Genomic DNA, 15,186 nt, shown 5'->3' on the forward strand with positions numbered 1-15,186 from the left:
CAGAGTTGTAGATAAAATAAACCAGCCAGTGAATGTCAGAAATCATTGTTCTTTATAAATGAGATTAATCAAGCTTTATGAATGTTTGTGCCTAATGTGAGAACTGTGGATTTGAAACCAGCAGCTGGTAGATCACTGTCATTCAGAGCTATTGGGCTTTCATTGTTTGTACAGCTTGCTGCCGTCCGGGCGCACAGTGCTGTCTTTGGTAGCCCAACATTTTTTCACATAGATATGAATTGCATTCCTGCACATAGTGAGAGGGTTAACGGTGCCACATAAGTGGCTTTCGTACTCACTCAAAGTTTCTCCCTCTGGACCTTTTCCCCTGTTTCCCCCCTCCATCATCGCTTCTTTTCCAAGAGGAGTAAAGATCCCGGGGGAACCGGATGGGATTTGGGGAATTTTGTAGTAGCGTAAAGTGGAGACGGAGCATGGCCCACTCTAGAGTGGGAAGCAAAGTGTGGTTGTGGCGAGCTGTGACATGGCCCGTGGCACAGCTCTCCTCACTGTTCGGACTCGCGCAGAAAGCAACGGCACACAGAATGGCAGGTGAGACTGAATTCTATGGGGATGTAAGAGATGTGGTTATTAGATATTTACCAGTCTGTGTTGTATTGACTGAGTAATTTATTTTGGTTTGGATGTAAGCTGCACAACCAAAGTTTCGGTCCCTGTGGGTTATAGCAGTATAGGAGTTGAAGGTTTAGTGCTACTCTGAAAATATTAAAAATATTCACTTATAACAGAATATTACGTTATAAAATATTTTTCCTATGATAGCTACCACTTCTCAAGTTTTATATGGGTATTAAGGTAAATCCTGCATTATTTAGCATGAATGTAATAAATGATTTTGAGGTATTTTCCCAGCAGATAATGTCTTTAAACTTCTATATGATAAAGAGTTATATTAAGCCAATATTTATCTACATCAGATAATTATGTCTGATATTATTTATGCCCTGAAACCATCTAGCAATGGGCTAAAATGTCCCATTTTTAGCATTTGTACCCTTATAAGTCTTATGAAGCATTGTATGATTTTAATTTCATGACAGAGAGTAATTTATATCCACAAAGCTTGATTTTATTATATATATGATGCACTGTGCAAGTCTTGAGCCACCCCTCATTTCTTTATCATTTGCTTCCGTTGAACCAGCCTTCATTTTTGCTAAAATGATTTGGAGCAATATTTCTCTAGGACTTTTGGAGGTCATTCAAGTTTTTCTGTGGACATTGAAAATGAGGGAAAAGGCAGCCAATCTAGTCCTTGTACCTGACCATTTCAGAGGATTTTATTGCAGATAAATCACTTCATAATGACCTAAAGATCATTCAAACATAAACAAGACACCTAAGGAACCAGTGTTTCTAGACATAAACCACTATAAACTTGGTAAAAGCAAAACAACTGTAAAACTCTGGGAGGAACCAATCCTCAGCTGCTTTACTATCCACCGTAAATGAGTAATCTTTAGACCACATGCTGGCATGGGAACAGCCTATTAGAGGAAAACAAACTCTCCACAGATGAATAGTATCTGAAAGCCACATACTTAAGAAATATAAAGATGGATGACTTTTATTGATAGAATTGTACAAACTCAGATTCTTTGCTGTTTACATGAATGTTTGCATGTTTCTGTAAATTGAATCTCATTTTTTTCCACGTTCCCAGTAAAATAAAAAGAAATAAGGGATGTCTTTTTTTCCCAGGACCTTTTCACAGTAGTGCATTTTGATGCCACCATCTAAGAATGGATTAAAATGACATTTTTATAGTAGTGAAGCTAAAAAAAATGGACACTTAAAAAATCAGATCCATATTTATCTTCTGTTTGTATAAACAGCACTGTTTTTACTTTTTTTCATAGTGAGTAAGTATATCACTTTGTCAACAGCACAAGCAGACCAGATAACACTGTAGTATGGGCATGTACTAGTTTAATTAATTAATACACTTTAAAATTGTTTTTTAGTCTTTGTTCATTAAGAAGCCTTAAATCCAATCACTCATAATGATTACATTTTATCAATCACTCTCCTGTGCTTTTGAAGTCTTGGTCTTGTACTGAAAACAATCAGCCTCAGGGCAGGAACAGGATCTGGTGGCTACAGGTCCCATTAAGGGTCATACAGCCACATATTTTCTGTTTCCTTATAACACTGCAGGAATTCTTTCACCCTCCATTCACAGCAATAAATCAGATATGCAGTCTCCTTTTTCCTTTGGTATTTGCCACACTGTTAGATGTGGAAATTTTCATGATTCATAGGAGCTGAGACTTGCTGAAGAGGAAAACAGTGTTTGACATGGTAATCAAAGCATTGCAAAGAAAAGCTTTTAGTCTACAGTGTAAGTACAACATTAGATTTGTCTTTGTTATTCCCATTTAATGCTTAGCTGAGATAAAGGTGTGCACATATCAAGAATTCTTTCTTTGTAGCAAAAAAACTTGTTTGTCATCCTGATGCTATGTGTCTGTATAGACACACGCGCCACTTAGGAATGAATGCTTTTACAGGGTGTGTTTATAAGTGTGACGTCAAAAAGACAATAGAAGCTTATTGTGAGAAGGCAGGGAGTAACTTCAACACTGCTCTGCCTTTTATTTACTTTCCTGAGGCCACTTCAAAGCCCATAAACAGGGATAATATTTTTGAACACATGCTACATTAATGCAGGGTTTATTAATAAGTTTTAAGTGTTCAACACTTGCCTTTTTGGGGTGAAATGTTAAACGATATTTCTCCCACTGAAAACGCTACATCCAGATGAACAGCATCAACTTTTTGCAAACAGCGTGTTATAAAAAGAGGAGGAAAATGCATTTAAGTATTGTTTGTATGGCTCAAACCTATAGCTGATGATGTATGTCACAATATGGCTTATTGAGGTTCATCATATAATCTCGATATGATTTATTTCATCTGCAGTTAGTGTGAGTTTGTGGATATTGTAGGACAAAAATGTTTTATGTGATAGGACTGTGCCAAAAGCTAATGTTTTGATCTTTTTGTCCAACTAGTACCATATGTTCTATATGCTATAGTAATTATGTGACAAAGCCTGTTTAAAAAAGCCTTTAAAAAGTGCTTGGTGGCAGTAAACAGTACTCCCTTTCTTACAGACAAGTGCAGGTTTTCTTTTCTCTTTAAGCTCTTTGACCTTGAGTCCCCTTTAATTAAAACGCCTCCCCTCAACTTTCAGGACACCACAGCCCGATCCTGATCTGTTTGTCACGGTTTGCAGTATCCCTGTCAGATTCAGGTTTCCCTCAGTTGGCCCACTATGAGAAAGTAGAAAGGCTGCAGACATTTTATTATATGACCTTATTTCTGGATGTTGCTTTTGCAAGAAATCTAATTATTAATAAAGTCCCGCACACAGCCACAGAGAGGAATGCTGTATTTGACATTCCTGCAGCCGAAGCACACAAACACAGTTTCGGTCGTGTTCTGCTATTGAAAGCTGAGATGTTGAAAACTGATAATTAAACTAGTCTGATGTAAGAAAAGAACAATGTCTAAGTAGGATTTCTATGCTCAGTCCTACCTTGTGAAACTGAGGATTGACGGATGAGTTGCTAAATCATGGATATTAAATACTTACAGTAATCAAGACTAAAACAGCAGTATTTTGTAATGTATTCACAGACTCTGAAGTGTGTTTTAGCTGCATCTGTGCTTGTGTTTCATTTTGACTTTTCTTCTCTGAATTTAATATTCGTAAAGCCTTTTATTGAGACATAAGCTCTGGTTTTATAAACTAGCCTGGTTTTATTTGCTCTGTAATTCCTAAACTAGGTATTCAGTGAACCAACCAGTTATGTTTTAGATTAAAACTAGTTTATGTCTGTGTTTCTGTGTGTATCACATAAACATTTAAACATTTTAGTTTAAGCAGGTCTCTTTAAACCTGTCCCTTTGGAACATGCCACTCTGATGGAGATTAAGGGAGGCGATCTTATACTCCCGCTTTATGAAAAGCCCAGTTTTTTTCTCACACTCAAAGGATCGTGTCTCTTCTGAGAGTGGGGACAGTCTCCAACAATAGTTCATTGTACTCACCAGCAGCTACTTTTTCACTAGCTGCTCTGGCTTAATCAGGCTGCATATGCTTTCAAAGACTTTCCCTCTCCACACTCGGTGAATAAATACAGATACTTTACTTGTTTGCTGCTTCACACTCATCTTTTAATCATTTATACATTCAAAAGTGAAATTCTTTCCAACGACATCACGTGGCAGTCTTTGTGCCTTAGTGGTTGCCCCTGCATATCATGAAAGTGCAAAGTCAAACTGCAAGGATGAAGTTAGTTCAAGGTTAAAGATAACACCAGAAAGTTACAATAGCAATACTAAAGCTGGTTGTACACGAAGCAGAAAGTGAGTTAGGTCAGTGATGTGGTGGGAATTGCACTGAAGCCCACCGGAAAGAACAAAAACAAAGAAAACAGGATACAAGAAAAGACAGGATTGTTCATGCGAGAGGGGGGGGGAGCCATGCAAAGGCAGACTGTGAAGTTTGTCCTCATCTCCCTTCAAAGAAAATCTCCAGACAGGCTGCTTTCCTGCAAACACAGCTACTAACCAGTTTAAACAATGGGAGGAGCTGTTGGGCTAAGCTTCCACTCATGTGACTCTACTGAATCATTAACTCAAGGAGGCCACTCCTTCCCTTCAATAACCCTACCCCCTCTCTCCTTCCATGATTCGCTGAGGTGGCTACGGGGAGGACTGTTTCAGTTGCACTGAGGGTTGGGGAGGTGCTTTGGCCAGGCAGTCCTGCGGAGGCAGTGGAGAGGAGGCAGAAAGAACAAGTGGAGAGTTACAGACAATATGTCAGGCAGGTGGAGTCTCCCACAGCGCTTTGTTATGGAATGCAGGACTTTGGAAATAGTTTTTAAGCCACGTTGAGCAAGAAACTGTATCAGCTCCAGGCAGGCTGATTTAAACAGCAGGAGGCATGAAGAGCCCCGCAGTTTATGGCAACCCAGTCATGTTTGGTCCAGTGGATTGGAATCATCCAGGTGGTGCTCCAATGAGGAGAGGAAAAAGCGTGGAGGAGCTGGGGGACGCTGGCTTGGCAAAAGAGAGGGAAAGGATTGCCCATCTGCAACATTTACAACAACTACATCAACTGCAGCTACAGCAGCAACAGGTTGGATATCCAGGGTATGGAGTCGTTCCTCCTGGCACTCCTCAGGGACCAGTCTTATTAGCGCATCCCGGTGACCCACTTCCAGCTCCACCTATGCCAGTACATGGTGGCCCAATGGTGCCCATTGGCCTGGTACAGCCTCCTATGCATGTACCACCTCCGTGGCAAGTGCAGTACCAAGCCCAAGTTACACAGGGCAACGTCATCCACCAACAGAGCTGGGAGTATGAAGACCGTCATAGGGCAGCTTTCATGGATACAAGTCCTCAAGGCCAGGACGTTTACTTTCACCCTCGTTCAGAAGATGGTCACCTAGACTTGAGGATATCGGAATGGAAAGGCAAACATTGTTTTTATCAGGGTCCTGAAGATTACAGCCACCAGGACTACAACAGAGTGCCACAAGAACAAGGAACTCATGATTTCAGAACTCAAGAAGGTTATAGTACACTGGACAAGGACAGAAGGAGAGATGGCAGGGTAAGAGAAAGTGACTCTGAACGTTATGACCATCGTAGTCACAGTGACATGGAGGAGTATGAGTACAATGACAAATACAGGCACAGGGATTATTATGAAAGGAAATACAATGAGCGTTATGAAGACAAGGAAAAGAAATACTATGAAAGCCGGAAACACTGTAGACATGATCTCAGAGAGCATGAAAGTTACAACAGTGAGCTTGAAGACTACCATGATCATAAAAACACTTATTCACACAGAGACAATTACAGGGACCGTGAATACTACAGTGACCCTGACAGGGATTATTATGACTCGAAAGACAGGCATCGCTCCAGAGACAAGGACCATCACCATCGTCGAGATGAGGACCGCTACCATGATGAGCGAAAACAGAAGGACTATCACTACGATCGGCGTGCCGACCATCACTATGACCGCAGAGAAGATAACAGGGACGCTCACCAAAGAGCTGACGAACGGTACACCAGTAGAGGAAGAGACCAGTATGACTCTGAAGTTGATGGACGCTGGAATTATAAAGAGAGGGACCGGTATTACAGATACAAGGACGCAGGAGATGACAGGAGAGATAATCAGTACGACCACAGACAGAACTACAAAACAAGGGAACACCATGACCGGAGGGCTGCGGGCCGCTACGAATCTAAGGAAGAGTATCGAGACAAGTATCGAGACCGATACCGAGATTTGCGTTCACTGTCTATAGATTCACAATATGAGGAATACCCTACAAAAGATCGCAAGACGGAGGAGTGGGTTGAGCAGCAGAACCAAAAATTGGCCCTCGGTGAAATACAACCATTTGAGGATCCTGTTGTGCACAGTAATGAGCAGGAGAAGGGATACGAGTCGAGCGGGGGGAGCGCAAGTTCAAAAATGGTCCGGAAGCCTGTTTATGTGGGCTCGCTGGATCGTAACAGCATCTACAGGAAGACCGCTCCAAGCTCACTGCTACAGTCCAAGTATGCCACCACCAGGAAAAAAAAGCAAGGTAAACAAAAAGCTACTGTCACATGAAAGAAGGTGCTTCCCATATTTGCACAAGTCAGGTCACTTGATCAGTTGTAATTCTGGTGAACATCACTCTATAGGCCATGAAGGCCTCAGTCACAGTTATTGTGGGTAAAACAGGCTTAAGAGGTTGACAGTCCTCACTTGTCATTTTTGACCTCTAGAGGTGCTTTTCTAATCAATGTTGGGGGGCCTCAGAGTGCTGACTAGTCAGACTCACCTCCTACCTCCTTTAAGAGTGAGTGCTGAAAGTGGTGTGTGTGTGTCTCAGTATCACCTATCTCAGATGAAAGTGAGCTGTCATGTTTTTGTAGTCATAAGAAACTGCAGAACGGGTTTTGTAGGTTCTTTACTTGGCTCTTGTTGGCTCTCCTCATTTGTGTTTCCTGTTTGTGTTCATGCTCTCCACTCACTGATGGTGTGTGCACACGTAACTCGTCTACTCAGTTCTTGCATGACTGAAAGGTCAAGATTTTGTCGACTTAATTGTTTTAATGAGCCTGGCTTACAGTTAATTCCCCACTTAAAAAGGTTGTTGCCTAAAGTGGCTCAGATTCTGACACAATTTGTTATGTTTTGTACACAAACTTTTATACATATACAGTTTTGGGCAGAAGTTCACCTACACTTATCGTTGTCTTTTAATATTTTTTTGAACTGTTCTTTTTCCAAGGTGGAAAAAATTTACAGCGTACATTTTTAATGACTAAAAGACAAGAAATTAAATTATACTTAAAGCCAGGAAGTCAAGCAATTTAAATGAACTTCCATTTCTGCTAAGTTAACTTAACCAAAAGTTAGTAGAGGTATGTGTATATATATTTGAGCCTGTATGTATACCTTTAAAAAACAGTTGATTAAATTAACAGTAATTAATATTGAAAAGCCTAAACTTACCATGACATTCTCATGACTCTATGTAAACTTCCTACCATAATTTTACATTTGAGCCAAATGCAACAAAATCAAAATCACTCAAAAATTGTTTTTGAGTGAACAAAAGAGCAGCTTTTATAACTGGATAGTATTTGTAAATGGTCACGATACCTGAGTTTTAGTAAAAGAAGGAAAACAATATCAATCATTAAAAAAAAATATTGGCATTTCAAGAACCTCAGAGGAATTTGGGGGTTATAAAGAAGGTTTAAGCCCCTTAAAATTAATTCTCATACATGTATAAAATTCAGCACCTGAATGAATGAAAGATGAATCTGTGCATTAAAAGTATTGACTCTAAAAACTCATAGTATACATTAGTTAATGGGAATGGTCACGTACATTTTAATGACTAAAAGACAAGAATTCAACACACAAATTTCTTTGACTACTTTGTTACTAAGTTATTAATATTAAGTTCCAAAAACTACATAAAAGCTTGGATGTGTGGGGTTCTTTTGTGGGGTTTTTTCATGGTAAATGTAAGTGAGGGAGAGCACTACTTTGACTCACTTTGTTTTGTCTGAGATGAAGCAGGTGGTGCCCCATGACCCCTCCCCCAGTCACCTAGAAACACTCACACTCAGACACACAAAGTCCACATCAGCCCCCACCGCACATTTCGGCACTCCAAGTATTAATCCCTAGCGTCAGCATGGTGAGTGGATGGCGGGGGTCTGTCTGGTGCCAGGCAGTGGCCGGCACTACCCTGACTCCTTCTCTGCAGGACTAGACTGATACACTGAGTTCATGTGTGCGTGTGTGCGCGTCTGTGCGTGCATGTGTGCTAGAAAGGCCCAGGAGGCTTATTAAAGAAATAATTGCATTTTTCAAAACACACACGCGCACCACTTGCCTCAGCAGTGTCATCCGTTAATCTTGTTACACTGTTTGAGCCCTGTCAGGGGTTTGTCCTGAGTAAAGCATTTGATTGCAGGGCTAAAAACATTAGCCCATCTCCTTTACTGGGCTTACGCTGTGACATTGAGGTGTTGGTTAAGGCTTTTTGAGATGAACCTTATACATAGACAAGAGCTTCTATTCTTTGTAGTCCAGCATTATTAAACAGCTCCCTACAAGAAAAAACAAAAAAAACCCGTATTGAGTTGAACTATAAAAATGACAAAATGAAAAATTAGCTTGTTTTTTTGTCCATCATTGCTTCTGTTACAGGCTTCCTTACTTTAAATAGGAGGGTAAAACAATTGGCAAAATTATTTTCTTGAAGGAAGACATATCTTAACAGTTGAGCCAATTTAATGCACAAACGAGCCTAATAAAGCAATTAAATTGCAGTGGTGGCTTTATGATCCCATTTTTGAACTTCTAACAAATATAATCTGCTGTATACGCAGTTTTTCATTGCCTGTGTGTGAGTAATGTGTCGTCATCCATCTATGATCTGGCAGCATATGCTGTGTTGTCCACTGTAATCCTTGAGCAGTCACTGCTATTGGTGGGCAGCGGGAAAGGAGCTCGGGTAGGGGAGCGAGGAGTTAAGACAGGAAATCTCACATCGTCTGACAGCTATGCTCTAAAGACGTCTTATCTCACTGCTGGCAAGCAAAAAAAAGTCAGTCGGCAAAAAATTAAGTCAGCTTACTCAAGTCTGCATGAGTCACCAGTAACCACGCTCGTATGGTGTGTCCATTTTTATACTTGGTCCATCCTAGCGTCTTAAAGATTTTGTTTTTGAATTATGTCATCAGGCTTTCTTAAACCATCTGATAATCATGCTAGTTTCGTCTAGATTTTGTGATAGTTTATCTTTTCCATCTCATCTGAAGCCGCTTTTCGTTTACATAGCTTTTTATCCACTACTTTGAAAAAGCTAAGCGATGTATTATTTAAGGTGTTTTATTTCGAATTTTAAATGTACCAACTTTTCCAAAGAGTTTGAAAGATTGATGGTGCCACAGCAACTACAGCATTCAGATCTCTACGTGCTTTATTTTTGTGTTAGATGATACTGCTGGTACCTGCATGAATCAAGACGGATGTTATCTGTTTATTTGACGTCACACTGTGGGAAAAGATGCAGATATTTGTTTTTGACCTGGTGGACTTCCCACTTTTAGGACTAGTTGTCCTCCTGACAAGTACAAGTTTATTCATCAGGCTTATATAGTTGTCAGTCTTCACGTAGGAGCAAATTCTAGATATTTAATTCATTCACCAAAGACATTACTTAAATATTTTATGTTGCAACAATGGCTGTATTTTCAAGACTTCGTCTGTGGCATTATGTCTTAATGTTTTTGGTTGAATGTGTGCATGTGTTGGAGTTGTGGAGGGCACTTCTTGTAATTTTGAACAAACAGCCATTTGGACTCAAGGATGGTAGTCCGAGGTCAAGTTTATTGTGATGCAACATAATGAAAAATGTCATTCATATGAGTAAAATCTCTCAGGAATTGTGGCTGGCAAAAATATTTTTGGACTCAAGAATGAAGCTTTTTGAATCTGGCCATCTTCATGATATATATCATGAGTTTGGCCAGACTTGGGCATTAACCTGAATGTTAACCTGTTTGACGTGCTGCCAGTCATACTAAAGATTGTATTAATTTAAACAAATCCCTTCAAATTCTCAAACTGTGCTTGTTGTCAGTGACGGCGTATCATCTGGATCTTTGTGGTAAAGGGTGCTAAAGCTGATATTTGAAGTACTGTATACAAACCACCACAGTGGTTCACAGAGGTGATCTTGGCTATAATGACACTAGCTTGGGGAATTAATCTGTTTAGATGCTTTTACTGTTCTCTGGGGTGGAGATTTAATTTTGTTATTTGAGCTCAAACACTATTATGACTATCTGAAGCCATTTAGAGCGAAATTAGTGTACAGCGTACAAGCTTAGCTTATCTTTAGATGCTCTTTAGGAAGCATGAAGTTTACTATCTGCAGCGTTTAGACATTCATTGCAAGTGTACAACATATTTCTCTTTAGCTGTGGGAAAACCGACGATGCCCCAAGCAAGGTCTTTGTTATTACATGTCTAAAAATTAGCAAAGGGGATAAGCCCACAAGTTTCGTCATCCCAAACTCTGAAAACCGTTCTCACACTCTGTTCACACTGCACTTATTTTCCCATGAAGAGCACTAGTTCTTGGGCCGTAGCTCTCAAACTATACACGAGTGTGAAAATATAGCATAATGGCTTTTTTTTTAAATGCATTTGCATGCATGAGCAGGTGACTGTTTAAAATAGTTGCACTGTCGAAGCACCTGTGAAGCCCAAAAGACTCATTGTCTTCTTCCTTTCAGTCAGGCTGAAGACTGTACTGCATTTGTGGTTGAATAGATCCCCACTTAATGTTTTTACTTCCTGCACATTTGCAAAACTCAAGTTCTCTTGAAGTAATTGCATATTGTTCCTTACAAAAAATCAGGGGAGCTGAGAAACTTAAAAGAAACGAGGGATCAGACTCTTGGTCCCATTTGGTATGCATTGTACCAGCTTTTTTTTTTTTTTTAAATTTCAGTATGTCAATTAAACTGTAGCCTCATGTTGTTTAATTACCCCACGAGCTAGAGAAATGCTCTAGCTGTTCGTACACTTGGTCCTTTTTGTTAACAAGTTGGGTTATATCACTCGGCGTCCAAGAGCGCGCAATAAGGACAGAATTAAATCCCGTATCAGCACACGGCCTGCTTTTCTTATATGAGATTTGAAGCCAGCTGTGGTAGACAGAGGTTGCTGTGAGAGTTTGCCAGGAGCAGGAATGTGACCCTTCTGACATTTGAACCTAAAAAAGATAAACAGGATGGTATGTCGCTGAGTTAACTCCTTTTTTTCCTCTCCATTTTTAACTGACCTTCTGCCTGGGACAACAGCTGGTCATACACAACGTGTGAAAATCTAGCATATTGGCTTTTCTTGTGCATTTGCATGCATGAGCAGGTAGTTGTTTTGAATAGTTGCACAACTCGGACTAATAAAGAAAACCCTAATCTTTTTCAGTAAGCTGTGTGCTTACTCAATGAAGGTGAAAAATTGAAGAAGTTGACACAAACCGGTGTCGCCTCTTTTTTTTATTGCATCCAGTAATCACAAGTCAAGGCTTGTGAAGTTTAAGCTGTTGCAAGTGTTGGCATTTTATAGTGAGCTTGTGCTCAAGCAGCTGCATGTCCCATCACACACTCGCAGACTTGCCTGTGTGAGCATTCGAGTAAAAAAAGCACTGCCGCCTTTTTAAAACTTTGTTTGATATAAAAGGAAGGGAGGGGGGGGGAGCCCCTGCTATTCTTGTTGCTATGGCGACCGTGCACTGCGTGGTGAACTTTGAAGCACAGCACACAGCACTGATTGTGTCTGACCTTAGAGCGGCCTGTGCAGGGCAAACTTTCGACTTTGCACAGCTATTAGTGCAGCAGAGAGAGAGACAAGTGTTCTTGGCAGTGTTTGTGAAACAAAGTCACACATCATAAACTCACAGAAGTTCTTAAAAGGAAAGAATTTCGTTGACTTTTATATAATCTATAAAATCCTCAAAGAGTAAAAACCAAACAAACATATACTTAAGTGCAAGTTTAATAGAAAGATGATTTAGAGAGTAGATACTTAATCCCAGCTTCCTAATTTTGATAAAATTCAGGCTGGCACAGGAGGACCCCAGAAAGATGTCAGCACATTGGGAAACGTGAACTAGATTAATCTCGGGAGTGGACTACACTTCAGAAACTGGACTTCTCCCAGTCTCTTTCACAACTGGTGCTGTAGCCACATGTGAGCTCATGTGGTGCAGTAAATCAAAAGTGTTTTTCCATCAAGAAAGCTGTGTGAAGAATCCAAGAAGTGGCATGGATTTTTTATTATTTATACAGCACATTTTATTATATTAAGGACACCTCATGTGCTTTACATGAGGTGAAATACATTTAGAATCACATATTTAGCTGAGATGCTTCTGTCTGCACTGTATTTGGGATCAAGAGGAAGCAATATATGAGAAGGAATTTGATTTTCCTCTATCAAAACAGCATATTTGACATAAATTATTCCCACATATAGACTTAAATAGCATCAGTACATTCAATAGAGAAATCAGCTTTTGCATTCGGCGTATAAGGTTGAGCATGACACAGTGACAGATGATTTTAGCTAAGATAGATCTGTGCTCACACAGCAGCTCATAGCAAACCTTCCCAAATCTGCACAACATAATGATCCCAAGCAGGAGATTATATATTAATAGAGTCAAAATAAAAGTATACTTACAGCCATTCTGCGGCAAACAGTTAGTTTTCTAGGATAACACTGATACACACTGTATGCAGCATGGATTTAGGTCATAATTTAGCTAATGCAGGACACCTGAGCAGCAAGCAGGCACAGTCCAGCTCCAGGTTTTACCGTCCTCCCTGGTGTGTGCATGCTTGTGTGTAACGATGGTGGGCTCCCATCCATTCTCATGGTAATTGGAGCTCTGGAATGGACCTGCACGTCCTCCACAAGCCTCGGGAACTGGACTTCAGATTGACAATGGTCTATCTTAGAATGGGTAGCATTGTTTGAAGCGCTATGCGTGAAGGGGTGTGTGCTTGTTTTTGGAGCGGTTTTGGAGGAAGTTGCACACAGCAGGTGGGTGAAGCCTCAACATCTTGTCTTCTCTCCCCTTTTTTTCCCTTGGTAAAAACACCTTGCTTTGGAGAGACATAGGGAATATGTAAAGCTTTGATAAAGGGCTGTGAAATTAAATCTATTTCTGTTATGCATTTTATATTTAGCCTACTTGGGAATTTTCTCCAGTCAAATCTCTTTTTTGTGCATCCATAACCCAGGAATTCTGACAGAGTTGCTGTTTGTTTGTTCTATCTGATATCTGAACTCATGGTGGCCCGTTCTAATGTATCAGCTGTGACTGTATCACTCACATAACAAGTATGTGTGAGTCACCCTGGATGACAGAAGGTTGACAGCGCAGTTTAGCAAGAGCTGTGTCTGTCTTACATCACTTGATAGTGCTGCTGATTGACGTACACTCCCTGCTGAGGATTTGTGCTTTTATCTATAAGCTCAGTACTGAATGTGATTCATAAGGCGGAGGTTTGTCACTGAATTTCCGTGAAAGTTTACTCAGTAAATCCCAGAACCATCCCAGCATGAAAGTGAAGGAAAACTTTTTATTCTGCAAAGATATAAAGATACAGGACTGAGTAAACCAGTTTTATGGGACAGGCCTCAACTCTTCTCTCCGCCTGTTGATCACAAATAGTGACACCATGCCTTTGTGAGCCCTGACTGTGGAAATAGACATTTAGTATCAGGAAGTCATGGATTATTTACCATTTGTTGTCCTCAAAAGAAGCCCTAACCGGTTCTTGTCATGTTTTTACAGCGTCTTTCTGTATATAGGACGTGCAGAAAAATCGAAGTTTTTGCTCCAAAATCAGCAGATTCGGAAGTATTTCTATAGGACATTTAGTAAAAAAGATTTGTTTTTAATTATGTCCCATAATAGTTATCCTGGATAGGGCTTTAATAGGAAGTCTTTGTTTGTTTTTAATGTAACCAGGTCAGTGTTTGAATGTAACTCACAGAAACCCCCCTCCCAGTCTCCTGGTTTGTTCCTCGTAAAAAGCTGATCAAACAATAACCACTTTTTTTACGTGCCAGCCCTTCTGTGCATGTATGTGTTTGCTTACTGTATGCTATATAAACTTGAAAGCTCCCTATATACTGTGGCACATAATGTCCCACATGGCTGACGCAAAATATACACACCGCGACCTATTCAAATGCTGTTTTTCTCAATGTGACGCTCAAACATGTCTTTCAAAAAAGCAAAAAAAGACCAGGTGTGTTTGTGCTTCAGTGATACTAAAAGAGCGCCGTTACTTTAGCAGGCACTGTGGATTTTAAATGTTTACTGGTTAGCAATCAATGGTGTTTAAAATGAATAAAATTAGACCTTTTTATATTAAAAAGAACTAGTTTACAGAACTCATCTGGCTTCAACTCATTGAGAAAGCTCATTAATTATAACATGTACTGTTTGTACTGAGGGATCGGCCTGATTATTGGCAGTAGTCACAGGTGTCTCATTCCATACAGAGATATGGAATTATTGTTGTAAGGGTGTTTCCTGTTGGCTGAGTTTACTGCTAAGTGGCTTGTTCTTGACCTGTTTCTGGGCTCGTATTCGCAGCCATTAAAGCAGGCCTACAATAAACCCTGTTTGCATTATTTTACACAACAAAGAAAAATAAAATTCCACACAAGTGGGTCAAAATCCGGTCTGGCGGCCTCGCGAGTCGGCTGCGATGGAAACAGAAGCGTACGGAAAAACATGTGAAGTGGAGCATGTGTCATCGCCGTGTTTGTGTGAGCAGGATCAAATGTGGGAATGAGCCGATTGCTTCCAATTAAAGCAGGAGCCTTTTGTTTTTCCTCTCCCGACTGTGTCACCGTGTGACTTTCAAAAACTAATTGGTGAACTACTTTCTCGTGGGTGGGAAGACACATGGGTGTGAGCGATGAGAAAAGCTCCTTTGAGTTGAGCTTTAGCCCCGTCACGTGAGGAGAGTGAGGAGGAGGGCGAGGAATGCGCACACAAACACACACTGCAGTTACAAAGT

The 15,186-nt window shown here is 40.3% G+C and overlaps 1 protein-coding gene across 7 annotated transcripts in view; it reads left to right on the plus strand.

Moving 5' to 3' along the window:
- dnmbp (dynamin binding protein) overlaps positions 1-15,186 on the plus strand; it is a 47,876-nt gene that overhangs the window by 23,871 nt on the left and 8,819 nt on the right. Inside the window, exon 1 of one of the 7 annotated variants that reach the window (XM_063483014.1) lies at positions 4,744-6,647. The exons of the other annotated variants lie outside the window; for them this stretch is intronic. Coding sequence (XP_063339084.1) covers positions 4,976-6,647 — 1,672 coding nt within the window. The 5' untranslated portion in view covers positions 4,744-4,975. Of the gene's footprint in view, positions 1-4,743; positions 6,648-15,186 lie in introns of those variants that run through there. 7 annotated transcript variants of the gene reach the window in all.

Source organism: Pelmatolapia mariae, linkage group LG8 (assembly GCF_036321145.2).
Source record: "Pelmatolapia mariae isolate MD_Pm_ZW linkage group LG8, Pm_UMD_F_2, whole genome shotgun sequence".
Classification (NCBI taxonomy): Eukaryota; Metazoa; Chordata; class Actinopteri; order Cichliformes; family Cichlidae; genus Pelmatolapia; species Pelmatolapia mariae.